This window comes from Hippocampus zosterae, chromosome 20 (genome assembly GCF_025434085.1).
Source record: "Hippocampus zosterae strain Florida chromosome 20, ASM2543408v3, whole genome shotgun sequence".
Classification (NCBI taxonomy): Eukaryota; Metazoa; Chordata; class Actinopteri; order Syngnathiformes; family Syngnathidae; genus Hippocampus; species Hippocampus zosterae.
In genome coordinates this window covers 3,196,031-3,214,711 of record NC_067470.1, presented here as the reverse complement: position 1 = coordinate 3,214,711, position 18,681 = coordinate 3,196,031, and the positions used below count along the sequence as shown (strand labels likewise).

Below are 18,681 nucleotides of genomic sequence, written 5' to 3'. Positions count from 1 at the left end.
AGGGACGATGCGCTGGAGAAGGCTGCGAAGGAAACAATCCCGTGCGGTTAAGGGATGCCTCGGCCCGCCATTGTCTTGACTGCGACATTTGATTTTTTTTTTTTCCAGATGCGAAAAATCAATGGAAGAATGACGACGCCCTCCGAGAAGATTTCGGTTGCCGTTTCGGTTGTTATAAAGTCGGCAAGTGGCAAATTGCGGGGAGATTTTTGGAGAACCGCTGTTTGCGACATTTGGTTCCAGCTGGTGCTGCAAAACTCAGGACTGGGTTACTCGCAGAATCATCTCAAAGGGATTCACATGCCCACATTTGAAAAAATATTAACGGCATTCCTGGATCTTAATCACCACAAGGGCAAGGGGAAAAAAACATTTTGGGGGGGAGGGGTGGTAATGACAAAAGTCGAGAAGGGGATGGATGCCGAGTGGGCAAAATTTAACACAATGTGATGCTATACAATGTTAGTGGAAATAGTGTCGATGGCGGCTCGGGCACCCGCAGCGGCTCCTCTCGTTGTGAGAGGGAAGAAATTTCATCTGTGCTGTTACAGCACATTTGACAATAAAGTTGTACTTGATACTTGATAAAAGTCCATTCAATCAGACGAAGCTCTCAATTTACCGGTCGATCTACGTCCCAACCCTCATCTATGGTCACGAGCTATGGGTCGTGACCGAAAGAACGAGATCCCGGATACAAGCGGCCGAAATGAGTTTTCTCCGCAGGGTGTCCGGGCTCTCCCTTAGAGATAAGGTGAGAAGCTCGGTCATCCGGGAGGGGTTCAGAGTCGAGCCGCTTCTCCTCCACATCGAGAGGAGCCAGATGAGGTGGCTTGGGCATCTGATTCGGATGCCTCCTGAGCGCCTCCCTGGTGAGGTGTTCCGGGCATGTCCCACCGGGAGGAGACCCCGAGGAAGACCCAGGACACGCTGGAGAGACTATGTCACCCAGCTTGCCTGGGAACGTCTCGGGATCCCCCGGGGAGAGCTGGAAGAAGTAGCTAGGGAGAGGGACGTCTGGGCTTCCCTGCTAAAGCTGTTGCCCCCGCGACCCGGCCCCGGATAAGCGGTAGATGATGAATGGATGGATGGCATTCACTCAGATGAAGCACTGCAGGAAGACATCTTGGGTGAAACCCGGCCCAGATGGACAATGGAGAAATCTCCATAGCAACACCCGAGTTTCTATTCTCTGTCGAGGTCCCGCGCCCCATTTTTACTTGACAAGCCGCGGACGAGGGCAAAAACTCGGGACCGCTGGAACACAAGCTCGGGCCGCAGGTCGAAAGCTTACCGGGAATGAGAGGCCCTGGTTGCGAAAGGAACAGTCAGTCGAATCGGAGGCGTCTGCAAGCCGACACGTGTAACAATTGCAAAAACATCCGACTCTTCTCGCCCCCCGGGGGGCTCGCCCTTAGGTGGCGTAATGAGCGTAGCGATTTCCCTAATTTGTAGCGCGCCGACGAGCGCGCAACCTCCGAGCGACACCGGCGAACGGCGGAATCAAAACGGCAGACGAGGCGGCGGGGCCTTTGATTGGCAGCCCCGCCGTCTTCTCATTACGGCAGGTGAGTGGGATGCCGACCTTCCAAACCGACGAGCCGCGGTACAGACGAACAACAGCGGGTGCTCCTCTCACCTCCGCGCCATTAGAACTTCGGCAGCCCTCTGATGTGATGGCGCGGCAAATAAGGCGGCGTGCGCTTATTACGCGCTTCCGAGTCAAGCGGCGCCTTCGCATTAACTGCGAGTGCGGAGAAGAGGAGTCGGTGGATCGAGGCTTTGTTGAGGCTCGCTTTGATGCGGCTGGTTTTACAAGCACGTTAATCACCATTTCCTTGTTAGAAAAATCAGGAGGAAAGTTGCCGTCACCCCGAAAAAAAAAAAAAAAAGGCCCTCAATCTTAAAAGTCAGATAATCATGTATGTTTTAAACTGGTAATAGTTGTCAATGTTTACAGAGCTGCGGTGTGACGCAACCTTCTTTTGGAGGCTCTGTGAAGTCAGCCGGATTTTTTTGTGAGCTCTTGTCACAAAAGATAACTTTCTCCCTTGTTTCGTTTCACTGGAAGTTTTTTTTTTTCCATTCTGACAAACATAACAACAAAATATGTACAAAACATAATGGTCGCAGCGCTTCATGAGCGGCGGATTTCCATATTAATCGCAAATTAGCATCCCTAATTCATTGCGCAAGCGTCAGTTACCGGATAATTGTCAATGTTCAAGACAAGCGGCCTTATTAGCGGCTCGTTAGCCGCCTCATTGGGCCTGAATGCTCGCATTGGCTCCGCCCCTCATGATGGAGTCTGCCGGTTGTCTTTCGTGACACTAATTAGGACGCAGCGTGAGCGTATGGAAAGCAGCGGAGGGGAAGAGCGCCGCGTGGCCGACGGAGGTGCTGCGCCAGCAGGCCTCAGTCAAGGCCGGCCGTGATGCGCTCGGACAGCGGCGAGCGGAGGAGCGCCGCGGGGCCGCGGGGGGCCCGACATAGTCAAGACATTTAGCTTCACTCGTGACTCGTGTCACTTTCTCTCGGCGGAGGTCCCTTCAACGCATCGCCTTCAGAAGTGAGGACGTGCCAAGCGGCCTTAAATTAGAAAAAAAATCTTCCCTGCCCTTTTATGGAGACACGTTGTGCATCTGATAGCTGATTAATGTTCACAAAAAATGCCTTGTGGATCGATTTTTGCACTTGATGGCATTCAAATAAAGTTTGCTTCGCTCCAACCTTTCTGGAATTTGCTACATTTTGTCCCAATACAAGCTTGGAATGGAAGCTCGTGAAAGTAAATGCTGCTGTGTGACCTCAACTCCTCTCAGCTCATCAGTGCAGCACTAATAGCAGTTGTTTCTCACAGAAGATAAACAACACCTGGCTTCGTACCGTTACATTTTCTGCCGACTTCTTCCTGCATGTGGCCGTCCAAAATACACGATGTCTCATTCTCTTTGTTTTGCATTTTGTTTGAGCGTCAACTATCGCCGGGAGTGGCAGGAAACAGTTTGAGGCTCCTTTTTGGATGAAATGTTCACCATTTGCCAAAGTGAGTCGACTTTGGGTTCAGCGTCCCCATAAAGTGACTTCAAAATAACCAGGCCTTGAATTCTCGAACATTTGCGGGGCGCTAAGCACGAGAGGCATCGGTCCCGGCGTTCCTGCGGCCCTACGGATGCGTTTTGTCAATCGGCGGCAGGCCCCTGGAGGGCGGTCCCGGCCAATGGCAACGTGAGCCATTCTCATCCACGTTGAAGGGATTTATTAAAAGCTCTGCCCGCCAGCCGCGCTTGTTGTTATTTATGCATGTTTGTGTCCATTAGGCCGCCGCTCGCCTTTCCACACTCGAGGCACGCGTCCGTCCACGTTCCCCTCCCCTGCACTTTGTGCTGCACAGGCATTATTGTAATATTCCCTCCCTAAAATAAAACACACACACACCTCTTTACATTCAGCCAGGACGTCTTTTGACATTAGTGTGCTACATTCATCTAAGATTCATGACAGATGTGCGTGCCCCCCCCTCCGCCCCGCGCCCCCACCCCCGCCATCCCATCCATCCCTCAATCTAATGGTATAAAAGAGACAATGTTTTAAACATTAAAATGAAAACCATTTACAAGTATGATCAAAAGGGAACATTTGGACATTAAAGTTTCAAAGGCACACAGAAGTACAGCCGCTGGATGGAAGGATGAGGAGCACGGTAGAAAAAAGGAGAATTGAGATTAAAAAAATAAAAAAAAAGAGGAACAGAGTGCTTTTGGAACTGCGCTGCAAAACGGTGACCTGTAATTAATACGCTTTGTTGCTTAAGGCTGCTTGAGGAGTTGAAGCCTTGTCACAAATTTGGAGCGGAGAGAAAAAAAAACATTGTAACGTGTCCATCATAAGATGGAGAGAAGAACAATCAGTACTTCAATCTGCATATATTTGAATGATATTTTTGGACCCAAATTATTCTACTATTTATGGTATTATGGTTCAGCTGCCATTTTTTTTTTTGGGTGCTCATTTCATAACAGAAACTGGAGAACATTTACTGCTGAGAAGCTCAAATTCTGAATAGTTGGACAACTTTAAATGAAAAAAAAAAGTACTCGATTATCAAAAATAATCTGAATTTGGGAATTAATTGCCGATTAATCGTTTTACATGTGATTAAAAAGGTCCTTGAAAAAAGCAGGGGGGCTGGGGGGGGATTCAAATGTTGCTTCAGCAGGCCTTCTGAGGCTTACCTCGCAGGTTGTGTAGGGGCAGCGTCAAAATAATCTGAATTTGGGAATTGATTAATTGCCGATTAATCGTTTTACATGTGATTAAACAGGTCCTTGAAAAAAGCAGGGGGGCTGGGGGGGATTCAAATGTTGCTTCAGCAGGCCTTCTGAGGCTTACCTTGCAGGTTGTGTAGGGGCAGCGTCAAAATAATCTGAATTTGGGAATTGATTAATTGCCGATTAATCGTTTTACATGTGATTAAACAGGCCCTTGAAAAAAGCAGGGGGGCTGGGGGGGATTCAAATGTTGCTTCAGCAGGCCTTCTGAGGCTTACCTTGCAGGTTGTGTAGGGGCAGCGTCAAAATAATCTGAATTTGGGAATTGATTAATTGCCGATTAATCGTTTTACATGTGATTAAACAGGCCCTTGAAAAAAGCAGGGGGGCTGGGGGGGGGGATTCAAATGTTGCTTGAGGCTTACCTTGCAGGTTGTGTAGGGGCAGCGTCAAAATAATCTGAATTTGGGAATTGATTAATTGCCGATTAATCGTTTTACATGTGATTAAACAGGTCCTTGAAAAAAGCAGGGGGGCTGGGGGGGATTCAAATGTTGCTTCAGCAGGCCTTCTGAGGCTTACCTTGCAGGTTGTGTAGGGGCAGCGTCAAAATAATCTGAATTTGGGAATTGATTAATTGCCGATTAATCGTTTTACATGTGATTAAACAGGCCCTTGAAAAAAGCAGGGGGGATGGGGGGGATTCAAATGTTGCTTGAGGCTTACCTTGCAGGTTGTGTAGGGGCAGCGTCATAATGCCCCCGGCAGCAGCGGCCGCCACCAGGCTCTGCAGGTTAGTGGCGGGCAGCGAAAGGACCAGGCCCTGCTGGCCACTCAGGTGCCCGCCGGCGCTGAAGGGGATGAGGATGGGCTGGTTCATCGCCGCCGCCGCCCCGGACATGGCGCCACCCACCGCGTTGGCTAGCTGCTGGGCCACCAACAGCGACTGCGAGGACGCACAAAATTTCGTTATTCGTTATTCGTTAAAATGTCGTTATTTTGACAAAGTTGCAAATGTGACCAACGAACACGCACAAAAAAAAATGTCTTAGTCTGCCTGCGATTGCACAAATCCTCTTGGAGCGGCGCCAACTGCGCCTCGAACACGCAGCGCTTCGTGGAGGTGGCGGGGTGCAGTGTGGGGCGTGGAAAAAAAACAAGTTTGATGACTTGAATCTTGCGACGGCTGATAGCAAGCATCACTCACATTGTGAAGTCAAGAGTGGGAGCCATAGAGGAAAAAGGATGCGATAAGGAGGCCAGCGCCATGTTGGGGGGGGGGGGCATCTTCAAATATATTTCCCTTTAACGACGGCGGCCTCTGAGGCGCGACGACTGCAGAATTTGGGATGTCGCGTCGCCTTTATTTCGATGAAGCAATTAAAGAAGCGGCACAAAACGGAGATGAGATGCCGAAAGTGGGTTGTCGGCAAAAGTTTGGGGCCACTTTGAACTCTCTTACTTTACGGGGGAACTAAAACCCCCAAATGTGAAAACAAGACGACATCACACTTGCCGGCAAGTCAAAACATACTGTTCAAATTATTACTGCGTGTGCGCAATAAGAAACGGAGTGATGGAATCTTCAACGTAAGGGCATGGATAGTTTCCCGCTAGAGTTGCACGCGATGAACTAAAGAGGCCTGAAACTGGCTTTTTCCTTTGACAACATTTCCAAACGATGGCTGCCGGTAGCACTCACAAGACAAAAAGCGAATGATGATTGCAACAAAAAAAAAAAGACAAGCTGTTTGTTAGCCGCCGCATGACACGCTTTCATCCGATGATTTATTTTTTTTCAAGTGGGTAAATGTAATCCGGCGCGCTCGTGTCATCAAAGGTGCCCTTTTGACCTTTTCAAATAAAAAGAGATTGCCGGGGCTTTAACAGCAAACGGCGAGAAACAACATTCAAAGCAATGCGCCAATTATCACACGCTGGGCTGATTTACTCAGCAGAACTCTCCGCCAAGGACAAAATATCCTCATTTGGATCATTGTGCTCGCAAATGTACCTGAATTGTGTACATTTAATAGCCCCAATTTGACGCAAGGTACATCACCTCAAATGAGTTTCCCCAATTTCCGTGCATAATGTCTGCCCAGGGCGGCCCGGTAGTCCAGTGGTTAGCACGTCGGCTTCACAGTGCAGAGGTACCAGGTTCAATTCCAGCTCCGGCCTCCCTGTGTGGAGTTTGCATGTTCTCCCCGGGCCTTCGTGGGTTTTCTCCGGGTGCTCCGGTTTCCTCCCACATTCCAAAAATATGCATGGCAGGCTGATTGAACACTCTAAATTGTCCCTAGGTGTGAGTGTAAGTGCGAATGGTTGTTCGTCTCTGTGTGCCCTGCGATTGGCTGGCAACCGATTCAGGGTGTCCCCCGCCTATTGCCCGGAGAGAGCTGGGATAGGCTCCAGCACCCCCCGCGACCCTAGTGAGGATCAAGCGGTTAGGAAGATGAATGAATGAATGAATGAATGAATGAATGTCTGCCCAATGTCAACACCTGAGCAGGGATTCAGTCGGAACCACTGGAAATCCAAAAACAATGGAACTAAAGTCGCCCTGTACTCTACATCCAGCTTGCTTCCACCGTGACTTCAAATGACCTCTTGACCTTAAACGTCCACAAAAGGTAAAGCGGCAAATACAAGTAGTGCGTGTGCTTGGCAATTGATTTCCTCAGCCCGGCGCTCCACAGAGCAGCCTGGCAATCGCACTCGGCAGGCCTGACAGTTGAGTGATGACAAGTGGTCTCCTAGGCGGGGGGTCGCGAGGAAGCGCGCACGCACCCACGCCGCGGGACGGCGTTTGAGGAGGCTCTTGTGTCCGCCTGGCAGTTCGGGCACTGAGAAATCGCCAACAGTGGTCCGAATAGCAGACTTTTGTCACCCTAACTGCGAGCGAGCGGAGGCGGCGGCGCCAACACACGGCGTGGTGGATTCACGTTGGGTAAACTAGCGGCGGATAATGGGCCTTCCGAAAATATCCGGCTCGGGAGTGGGAAATCTATCAAAGGTATTGATCTGGCGAGAGGAGAATTGGTTAGGGCGCTAAGGGGCGCCTTTGTTCTTCCAAAGTGTTTGCGGGATGCGGGTCGGCCCGCCTGACAGCGTTCATATGTTAGACGGTGGGCGGCTGTTGAGAGCTTCTCGCTTTTCTCCTCTTCATTTCCCAACTCGGTGAGGCGGCGGGTCCAGAGGAGCACGTGGAATTGACCTCGTTTGTTCCGTCAACATTCCGGATGAATTTACAACGCGCGGTTCCCATTTTAGGAGGCCATTTGACAATCGGTAAGGTGTGACTTTTCTCCAGCCCAAATGTTTCCTCCCCGAAGGGAAATTGCATTGATATGTGGACACTAATGAGACGGATGTTAATTAACAGCGTGGAGCCACCAGCCCAATAAATCCAAATCAGATCAGACAGTGGCTGATTTAGCGTGAAGTGTTTAGCGCAGGCCGGGGGGTGGGGTCGGGGGGGGGGGGGTCGCAGGCACCTCGCGTTGTCTCCTTGTTAGCCTCATGGCCTTGCAATGACAAAATGCTTCATTCCTGCACATCGGCGCCATCAATTATTCAGCCGGCTACTTTGACGCACGGCGTGCAGGGCAAATCTGTCGTTGGGGTTCTTTGAAAAACAAAGCTAAGTCATAATTTTTTTTTTAATGTTCAGCAGAGAAAATATCGACTTCCTTTGTGGAATGAAGGGAAGAAAATAGATCAAGACTATTTGAAAAAAAAAAAAATCCAAATTTCGCATCCCCCTCCCCTCGAGATTCACGCAGGCTTTATTGGTGACCGACAATATGTTGGGGCTACTTAAAAATCAGGTACATTGAGAGGAAAAAAAAAAAACACACATTCCGAAATGCTGTATGTGCAAACGGCGAGCAGAATGAAGTGCTTGACTGACCTGCGGCCCCATGGCGGCGTACCCCGGGTGCGACTGGCCCACTTGGCTCTGCTCCGTGGGACTGCTGTTGATGTCTGACTGGAGTGAACTTTCGCGGGCTCCTGCCGTGTTCCATGTCACATGTAAAAAAAAAAGAGGAAACAAAAAGAGGTCATGCGAGTGTGTGCGTATTGTGGTGTGCAGACACAAAGACAGGGGGGGGGGCTTGGGCAAGGGTGTCGAGCTGTGGGGTGGGGCGTAATTTCTATTTAAGCGTTTCATCAATAACTTGCTGCCCTGCTGAATAAATGAGCGGATTGACGGCGCCGCGCGCGCGCCGGCGGCTTCTCGCTGGCCTAGATTAGCGCTGAGAGATGGGGAGCGTATTATTCAGCCATTTACATGGGAGAGCATCACCCCTTGTGATCCCGCTTCCCCTCGCCTGCGCTCGCTGCACCCGTGGCCAGGCGCACGATCAGACCTGTTCGCCACCACAAGGGGGGGCGTGGTTATAGGACGGCCCATGCTGGCGAGCGGTGGCCTCAGCAGGCCCCGCTGACCCAATGCGTCATTGTTTTTATTATTTTGAATCCCTTCCACCGAGTGCGTGGACACTCGGGCTTGACAGTAAAACTTGGACCAAAAAAAAAAACAGAATTCATGTCCTTCTCCACAAAACAGGTTAGAGACAAATATTGGGGCAAATTTCAAAACGCAAGATTTCCATTTGGATAATACGCCCTATCGTATCCAAGAGTCCAGCATCAAGAAAGCCGACGCGCCACTTGACGACCTCTGACCTCATTCTTTCCACATGAAACCATTCCCGAAAGGATCGTTTCCAGTTTGATACTTAAATAAGTTGCTGTTTTTTAACCTGATATTTAAGACATTGAGAAAGCATGCTGCTTTTAAGCATTTGAATTCAGAAAATGGTTACTTTCAATAAAAAGGGGGGGGGGGGGAATCGGACTCATTACTTTGTGAGACACGGAAGCCCCACAGAAGGACACCATTCCATTTGACCATCAGAAGGTGAGATTCACAAAAACCCGAAAGCAGTATTGTCGGTTATTTCCCCTTAAACACGCTTTTGGCAGAAAATGCTGATTCCTCCAGACGTTTCCATGTTTTTTATGAAAGTGTCAAAAACTTAACGCGCGACGACGTCCCACAAAGAAATGGTGCTGCTGAATCAACCGACGTGTTCCACTTGCTGTTTTGTTGATGAATCGTTTGTCGGAGAGGAATGCGGTTGTGATGATGATCAAGAGTGTAATTCAAGGAGACCTTTTGTTGTTTTTATCCATCACATTTTCTTCTTTTTTTTTTTTTTGTCTTGCTTGGTGAGCAATTGTCACCGTTTGGTGCAACTTTTTCTTTCTTCCTGATAATGACGGGCAGTCATGAAAGGACATTTGGCTTTGATGTGCCAAAAAAAAACAAATAAAATGGTGACTTCTTTTGTTTAATAATCAATGGACTGTTACACGCTGATTGAGTCAGTTCACGTGCGCAATCAAATGGACTTGTTTACACCCAACGTGCGCTGTGATCTTATCCTTCCAAAGACGACGAGAAGAGCTTTCAACGTCCGATGGCAAAACGCCTGACAAGAGCTACGCGTCTTCTCATTTCACACAGCAGCTCTTTTTTTTTTTTTTTTTTTCTTCCCCGGGGATAAAGTGGATTCAGCGGTGGGTGGGTGGTGGTGGTGGTGGTGGTGGGTGGGGGGGGGGGGTCAAGTCAAGCGTGCACAAATGTGACTGAAAGCCACACACCCTTGTTAAAGAGCAACGCAGCGGCAATGAATTTCAACCAAAATACAATCACCTTTCAGCATAAAGATTGATTTTCCTAAATGGACCAGCGCAGCTTTTAAAAGAAGACCGCAGCTTTCGATTTATTTATTTATTCACAGACGAACGGGTCTTCGTTTTGAACAGGCAGGGCAACGATCAAATGTTCCATTGAATAACTTTCACCGGCGAGATCTCGTTGCCTGTCAAGTGTATTTATGCAAGGCATTTTAAACTCAACCTACGCCATGTAAAATCACTTCATCTTCCCCCATAAAATCCAAATAATTGGTGAATGGCGTGACCCATCACATGAACCTCAAGCGTTGGATGCGCAAGCCCACGGGGAGACGCTTGCTTGCTTGCTTGTTTCCTCTTGCTGGTTTTCTACCGCCGGCTCTCGGTGGACCGTGGACGCTTTTTGACAAGCGCGTCTCCTTTCACCAATTATTTCCGTCCGCCATTACGGCAGCCCCGCCCGGCGCACTCGCCGTTTGTGCTTAAATTCCGTGCCAGCCTTGTTTTTTTTTTTTAACCCTAACTCTGGAAAAAAAAAATCAAAATACGTAACTGGGATTGTGGCGTGTAGAATCAAAAAAGACATCTAAACATCAAAATCAATACATAATAGCAATTTATTTGCTAAAAATTTGTTTTTTCTTGTTTTCTGAAAACCATCAAATATGACAATGAGTTGTTGGATCCGAACACACAGACGCGAAAGGCAAAACTTTACGAATGCTCGTGACCAAACTTCCATCACTTCAATATGACTCAAGAAATTTACTTGAGCCCTGGAGCCCATTTTTTCATTTTCTATTTTTGACCTGAACCAAAGATTTATTTTATTTTAAATTGGGAATTAAATTTTAAAAAAATTATTGCACTTCATTAAAAAAATAAATCTCTGATCTTTTCAATTTTTTTTTTTAACTCGTAAACTGAAAATGGAAAGAACAAACAATAAGCGGATTCATTTTATGGTGCGTGAAAACAAATGAAAGGCTGAACAGCATACGCTGGTTTCTCCAAACATTATTTTTTTTTTCACAAATAACCGAGATAAAACTGTGAGAACATCAAACGAAGCCCGCCGCCTTGACGGTGACATTTCATGCCATTCGATTATCTCACCGGCGTCAATTAAAGCACGGCCACAAAAGCCAATGATCTGAATCAAGACATTCATTTGCTAATAATGAAGACATCAATAGGCCGGCACACATGACTGCAGCGGTGAAAAATCCATCGTGTCTGATCCAAGGATTCCTCGTCGCCTTTTCACAATTTCAGTATGGTTAACATGTTTATCGCTTGGGCAGAGATCAATAAGAAATGAATACCCGCGCACCTGACAGGGTGGGCGGAATTCCTTGCGCAAAATAGGCAGCGAGTCCATCTGCAATGATCTTTTTATGCTCAAAACTTGGATGCAGGTTTCGGATCTTAAGAGGTAAAAAAAAATAAAAAATAAAGATCAAGAAAGAGATTCTAGATGGAAATAAATACGAGAACGCAAACTCTAAAGAACGCCTTCATCTGCGATGGGCGGGGCGGGGGGGAAATGGAATAAATGGATCTGTTGGATGAAAAGATAAAAGATTTAATCTAGGGAAGACGGCGTTTGCGCTCTCATGTCTGCGGCGACAGTACAAGCGACCCTTAATCACACTGTCACTCCCGCTGCTGCGACTCCATCTGCAGATCATTTTCCGGCTGTGACAGTAACACGGAGGAGACACTTTGGGAGGAAATGTATTTAAATGCAACGTGATTTCACTTTGCGACGTGTGACAAAGCGCAAAGGCTGACATTTACTGCGCCGGTTGCTTTTGCAACCGCCGGCGTCTAAATTCCCTCTCATTGATCAACAAAGTGGCCACTGGAGAGGTACTTCCAACCCTGGGCATGTATGTGTGTGCGTGCCTGTGCCTGCGCGCGTGTCTTAATGCAGGGTGCCCCAAGGAATCGGGCGCAAAACAATTAGCCTGGATTTCATAAAGCAATCAGCATGCCACCTTGTCTAATGCAGCCGCTTCGTACATTGACGTTGGGAATAAAATGGGCGTTATTGAAAGCTTTGTGTCCGGGTTAGCTTTCGCCTCGCTGCATTTATGAATCAATTTCTGCCCATAAAAGAAGCCGTAACACTTAAGCTATTTTAGTGGAAATGCATTATGTAAGTTGTCAAATGTAGCGGAGTGAGCGAGCGAGCGAGAGGGGCCCTGCTAACGATTGGCGGGCTATTCACGGCGGGCCGCCGAGCCCTATTTTGATAATGGCCCCTTTCAAAGTGCCCGGCTGTTTGCTATTAACAACTTGTCAATCACTGTCACCGTTTGGCAATGCACAAACCGCGCCAGTGGAATTTACATGCACGCAACGACATGCTAATGACGTGCCTAAATGCGAAAATTAACTGATTTACAGCAGTCGCCGTAATTACTAAGCAAATTCATACGAATAAATGATCTTCGGGTCTTAGCTTTGTAAAAATCCGTCGTGTGAAAGTCAACGCTCGAAACTTCCCCTTCTGGTTTGCGTACGGTGCCGCTGGCAGCTGAATAAAGAATCAGAAAAACAATCTATTAATGCGAACAAACGTGTCCTTTGCCGTTGATTGCGACCACTTTGTGTTGCCCCGTTGACGCATAAAGGATAAACATTCCATCAATACCGCAGCCAAATGCCCCAGATTGTTTGGCCATCGATTTTGGTCGACAGCACTTGAAAAGTTGATGCAGCGTTTGGGGGGGGGGGGGTAGTGTGGATACAGCAGAACATTGAACGCAAACGGCAGGAATGCAGCATGGCGGTGTGTGCGGCCCCCGGATCTTTTCACCAAGGTGTCACGGGTAGTTCCGACTTGATGGCACCACTTGTAAACAAACCCATACAGTCGCGGACAGTCTTTTTTTTTTCTCTCTACTGCCACCGTTTGAACGTGATTGAAAGTGTCAGCTGAGAAGATGTGACGTCAGGTAAAGTGCTCCCAACGGAGCTGAAACGGCGGGCGGAATTTACATTTTAAGAGGCAGGCCCATTCGGAAATGGACGTGGTGGAAATTGACACATAGTTAAGATGGCCATTAACTAAACTAGCTAATGAATTGACTTTTCTGTTGCTTGGGCTCATTGGACAGATGTGCTCAATTAACTGTGAAAGACGAGCCGGGGGGCATTCTTTCCTGAGACAATGACGCGGTTCTCTCAGTTCTCGCGTGACCGTGCGCGAGCGCTCCCGGTCATTTATAAATTAAATTAAATTAATTAAATTAGCACGTCGGCTTCACAGTGCAGAGGTACCGGGTTCAATTCCAGCTTCAGCCTCCCTGTGTGGAGTTTGCATGTTCTCCCCGGGCCTGCGTGGGTTTTCTCCGGGTGCTCCGGTTTCCTCCCACATTCCAAAAAACATGCATGGCAGGCTGATTGAACACTCTAAATTGTCCCTAGGTGTGAGTGTGAGCGCGAATGGTTGTTCGTTTCTGTGTGCCCTGCGATTGGCTGGCAACCGATTCAGGGTGTCCCCCGCCTACTGCCCGGAGACGGCTGGGATGGGCTCCAGCACCCCCCGCGACCCTAGTGAAGATCAAGCGGCTCGGAAGATGAATGAATGAATGAAATTAAAATATATATATAAATCTATAAAATCGGCTGAATGATCGCTCACGTCTCAAAAAAAACTCTGGTCTGGATCACTTGTATGTCAAGGCACCACGACACAATAGTACTACACACAACAACAACTATTCACCCAAGTGGGCGGAGAATACGAATGAACTCCCCACCAAAGCCCCCAACAATAACAAACAGCTTCACGTGCTGCCAATAAGCGCCGGCGCGCTCCACTGGACGGTTCCCACCGGACCACATAGGGGACTAATATAGTTTTGAGGCCAGGCCGGGAGAAGTCAGGGCCACCGGGGAGCATCGCGTAACACTATTAGCCACATTATGGTCCCCGGTGCTGCCGGAGGAGCTGTCATTACCTTAATGAAGAGCCGCGGCAGGGGTGAGCAGCCACGAGAGGCGTTTGAGCGTTACTCACCGTGCCAGCCAGTGGGTCAGCGGGGAGGGGGGTGAGGGGGGGGGGACTAACTGATTCATTATACCCACCAAAGGGTGGAATTAATGGAATTTAGAAATGGAGAAGGGGGTGAGGGAGGGTTTTGAACAGCAGCAGCAGGCGGGTGGCATCTTATTGCGAGGTCATTTGGAAAGAAACGCAGACGATGCCACCTGAACTAAAAACGTTTCTTGATGACTTTCGAGCTATTAGATGATACTAGTGAATATTTTTAGAGTCCATTATGCAATCCACCAATTAATCAAGTGTATTTAAATTCATCCCCCCCCCCCCCCCCGCCCTGCTCCCCCTCAACAATTGCAATGTCACATATTAGAAAGAGAGAGACAGAAAGTCGTGCTCAGCAACCTTTTTGAAAGTGAAAGTGACTTCTTGGCTAGTAGTGTACACTGATGCAATTTTTTTTTTTTTTGAGAAGGAGGAGTGCATGGTTTCAAAAGTTTGCTCCTGTAGAAAATGACCCATCTCCCAAAGCCGAGACCTGGCCTGCCATGTATAGCACATGTCGTGCTTGTCATTTAAATGCCCCCTTTGGAGAACAAGGACAAAGGCAAGGGCAAGCAGAGGTGAGACTGATTGGACGGGGTAATGGCTTTCTCGTTGAAATGTAAACAAGAGACAATTGCAGCGCGGCAGACGGAAAGCCGCCTGTTGAGGAGCGATCTGCGTGTAAACGGCGCCGGCGGTGGCAGGAGAGCCACTTGACGCTCTCGCTCGCCGGCCGGCCCGGCCCGGCTCCGGTCGAAAAGCTCTCGGGCGCGCAAGAGCTCCGGGCCCCGCGCTCTTACCTGTCCCTGGAGTGGGGACAGGAACAAGAGGCACCGGAGCCCATCTCAAAGGTCAAGAAGGAGAGACGGCGTGATGGCGAGTGGAAGAGGGTTTTCCGAGGCGTACGTCGGGACATTTTGAAGACGAGCGCATCTGTTACAGAGCGTCCTCCTGGTTCCCCAAGCAATGTCAAGCTGATTAGCTGAGGGTTGAATGAGGCGAATAACAATCCAAATGGTGCTTCATCCTTTTAGGGTGAGATGAAGAGCGGCTTTGGAGCGCCGTAAGCCTTTTAGGAGGCGCCTGCTCCGGCGGCACTCGCCCTCCCCCTCGTCTTCCCTCTCTCGGCATTACTTAAATGCTATTTGCTGTAAATAGGATTCTGCTGCCCGTAGCCCTGCGCAGCCCTCCAGCCAAAAAGATGGCAGCGATAGCCCAGGACCACACTACTTGTTGTGTATTATATAGATAAATATGTCTCTATGTGTGTGTGTGTGTGTGTGTGTGTGTGCGGATTTTGTCCCAAACGGTAACAGTCGTCCCTAAAAAGGGACACACGCACGACAAAAGTGATTTAAAGAGGCAAAATATTCAAATGGACTGAACTTTACTTCCTTTCTATGAGGCATGATTGTAATGCTACATGCTAGGAAAGGCTCCAACATTGACATGCTTTAAAAAAAAATCATACATAAATGAAATCTCTTATGCCTTCAATTCCAAAGAAACAAAAAAATAAAATAAAATAAAAATACAAAGCAAAAGAAAGTAGGATGTGTGGTCCCTAATGAGGTGACTGGGCATCAGTGGGTATGAGCTTCATTGTGTCGTGGCCATAAAACAGCACATTTTGGGGGCTTCTTTGTCCATTCAGCAGGACATTTAGAAGTAGCCGGCGGGGTGTGAGAGATAGTCTGCCGTCAAGTGTGTGTGTGTGTGTGTGTGTGTGTGTGGTGGTGGGCTAGACACTCACATGTCATAGCTGACACATCAGCCCGGGCCCCCTCCAGGCGATGCAGCCCTAATGCTGCCTATGTCCCACTTTCAAGCCCTTGTCCCTCAAAGGCCGCCCTCCTTCTCGGTCGAAGCGACCCCGCACCACCTCCCTCCCCCGCATCCATTCTCCCATCGCTAGCCTGTAATGACAATGGATCACTGCGGCGCGGCGCCATAATGTCAACGGATACAAACGGCCCCACTGTGTAATCTGGATCGGTAGAAGCGGCAAATTCAAATTGTTGTTCCGGAAAAGCGACACACAGAAGATTTGAAGCATGTTAAAAGTGTCTCATGAGTGGCACAGAGACACATTAAAAAAAAAAAGAAAAGAAAATCATTTTAAATTCAAATGCAGGATGTCACAGCTGCAAGCCCTGAATGATGACTGCTTACGAATTTGGCGTAAAAGAGAAGGAAATTCGTTGGGGGTTCGTGCTTAGAATTCTGAAACCAGAACTTGGACTGTGTTTAAATTATGTCCCCCACCCCAAAAAAACATAGTTGTGAAAATGTACCATTTTTTTTTGGTGGCCATATTTGTGGGTGTATATTTGAAAAAAAATGTTTTTTGTCAAAGTGACATGCCATAACAACCGAGTCTTGAAAGCTAACGGCTTTAAAATTACCATGAAAAATAGCCGATTGATCGGTGGTGAAAAATTGACTGCTTTCGGTGTTTGTGGTCCACTTTTGTGCAGTGACTAGTTAGCGAGTCTTTTTGGCAGCATTTTTATGAAACGCTGCAACTCCAAGCCCTGAATCCACCCTGCTTGCAAATTCTGATGATAAAATTAAAGCGCATTTGCCAAGAAAAAAAAAAAAGCAGCTGCTTTTGTTGTTAGTCGGGCATGTTTGTGGAGTAAACAATTACTTGGGGAAATTACAGTTTTTTTTGTTTTTTTTTAATCACTTTTACTCAAATGCCACAAATCCAAAACTGAACAGCTTTCAAATTACAACATGGTGGGGAAAACCACAGACTGGCCAAGTCTTGTTTGACTTTTGAAGCCTATTTCTCCCAACAAACAAATATTTTTGCCCATCATGCCAGCACATTATTCTGCTGGCGGAAACGATTGTGTGTGCGTGTGTGTGTGTGCGCGCGTGTGTGTAAACAGTGTTGCTTTGAAGCCCATAATGCTATTCAATCGAAAAGCAGCATCAGGGTGTTATTCCACATCTTGAGATATAAAAGAGGAGAAACATAATAACTTCCCTGGATCACATACACACGCGCATACTCCCTCTCCGCGCTATTTGCGCCCCGCCCGCCCGCCTCATCCACCATCCACCCACTTCTCCCGCCTCGATCTTTTGCTTTCAAAGGAAGAGAATCAGCCGGCGGGACAGAAGGTTACGCATTAGTACTGGTCATTGCTCAAAGAGCCAACGTTATAAATAATAAAAGGCCGGTGAAGGACACGGGCTGCCGGGATGCGTCTCCGGTTTCACGCCACACCAGTCAAATACCAGACGTGTCATTTCTCTAACCCCCAGCCCACCTCCCTCGTGCGCACCCCTAAAAAAAAAAATAAAAGATTTAAAAAAAACACGACTTGTGCTGCTTGAATTGCGGTTCGCTGCCACCGACTGTGCCGCTTTGTTAGCAGCACATTAAAGGCTCGCCGGTATTGGATTAGCGAGAGCACGCTACACTGGCGTATCACACACGCAACCACACACACGCAGACGGAATTAACATTGAAATTAGATTTGCTTCCTACTTTCCTGACAAGACAAAAACAAGTTTGTGCACAAAGTCGACATGAAACCAAACGACCTTCACTCAAGAACATGTAGCGCTCGTCTTCATGCCAAGACGGGGCGCATTAGCAAGCGTGCTACACACGTCAGTGAGCTCCACGCTACACGATGAGCGAGCTTGCTACACCAGTAGCCAGTGCAATACGCATTTGTGAGTGTATTAGTTTGTGTGTGCCACCTGCTTTCTCGACTTGTATCCATTTACAACTGCTTTGCGCCACTTTATTACTTCACATTAGGAAACTGATTATACACAAGTAATAAAAACTCACGCCGAGTTTCTTGAAAAATGGACTTCACGTGCCTTAGGTTCCACCCCGAAACTGAAACTGGCTTAAAATATGCAGAAATAGAGCATTTAGGGGGGGGCGAACTATGGACTTTTTAGTAGGAATTAATCGTAAACAGACATTTTTTGAGTGACTTGAAAATATCAGCTTGTGTCTGAACAAGGGGGCTTGAGGGAGTCTCTTTTGGGTTTGTTTCTTGAAATGATGGCGAAACCATATTCATAAATGAATGAAACTTAAAATAAATGCTTCCAAATAATCGTGTAATATCGGTTTTTGTGGGCAGTGCGGCGCGGCTGCCACGACTTTCGGTTGTTTCCAAAAACGTCTGATTTCAAATCAAAGTGGCAGAATTCATCATCTATTTCCTGCTTACGGGGGTTTGCTGACATTCTACCTTAACAAATCGACTCTACGCTTTCCGTTAAACTGGTGTCAGCCACATCGCAACACTGAAAGCTTGGGAAACTGAACAATCGGGACTGCAAACAAAGCTTAAAGAGCTCGCTCTAATAATACCCACGGATGTGTATTTTCATCCGTATGACTCGCCCTGCCCAATAATTCAAATAAAAAGCCGCGGGTAGCGTTTGTGGGTGACCTTGCGCAAAAGCGCCTCACCATTTTGTAGCAATGGGCATAAGTGTGGCCCATTTGGCGCCGACACTAAGTGCGCGAGATGAGCCCTGCTGTCCTTCCCGGGCTGGTTTGCTTTTGACAACGTGATGTTCATCATGACATCCTCGCACGACTAAATGCAAACTGACAAGAGATGAGCCTCCACTCGCCCAACACAATGTGGAATCGTGAG

At 47.9% G+C, this 18,681-nt stretch overlaps 1 protein-coding gene across 4 annotated transcripts in view; it reads right to left on the bottom strand.

Moving 5' to 3' along the window:
- The window catches only part of pou6f2 (POU class 6 homeobox 2), a 51,452-nt gene that overhangs the window by 28,768 nt on the left and 4,003 nt on the right, over positions 1-18,681 (bottom strand). For all 4 annotated transcript variants that reach the window (XM_052054344.1, XM_052054343.1, XM_052054346.1 and 1 more), the window contains 2 exons: positions 8,185-8,285; positions 4,998-5,217 (listed from right to left, as the gene is read on the bottom strand). In XM_052054344.1, the coding sequence (XP_051910304.1) occupies positions 4,998-5,217; positions 8,185-8,285 (321 nt within the window). The remainder of the gene's footprint in view (positions 1-4,997; positions 5,218-8,184; positions 8,286-18,681) is intronic.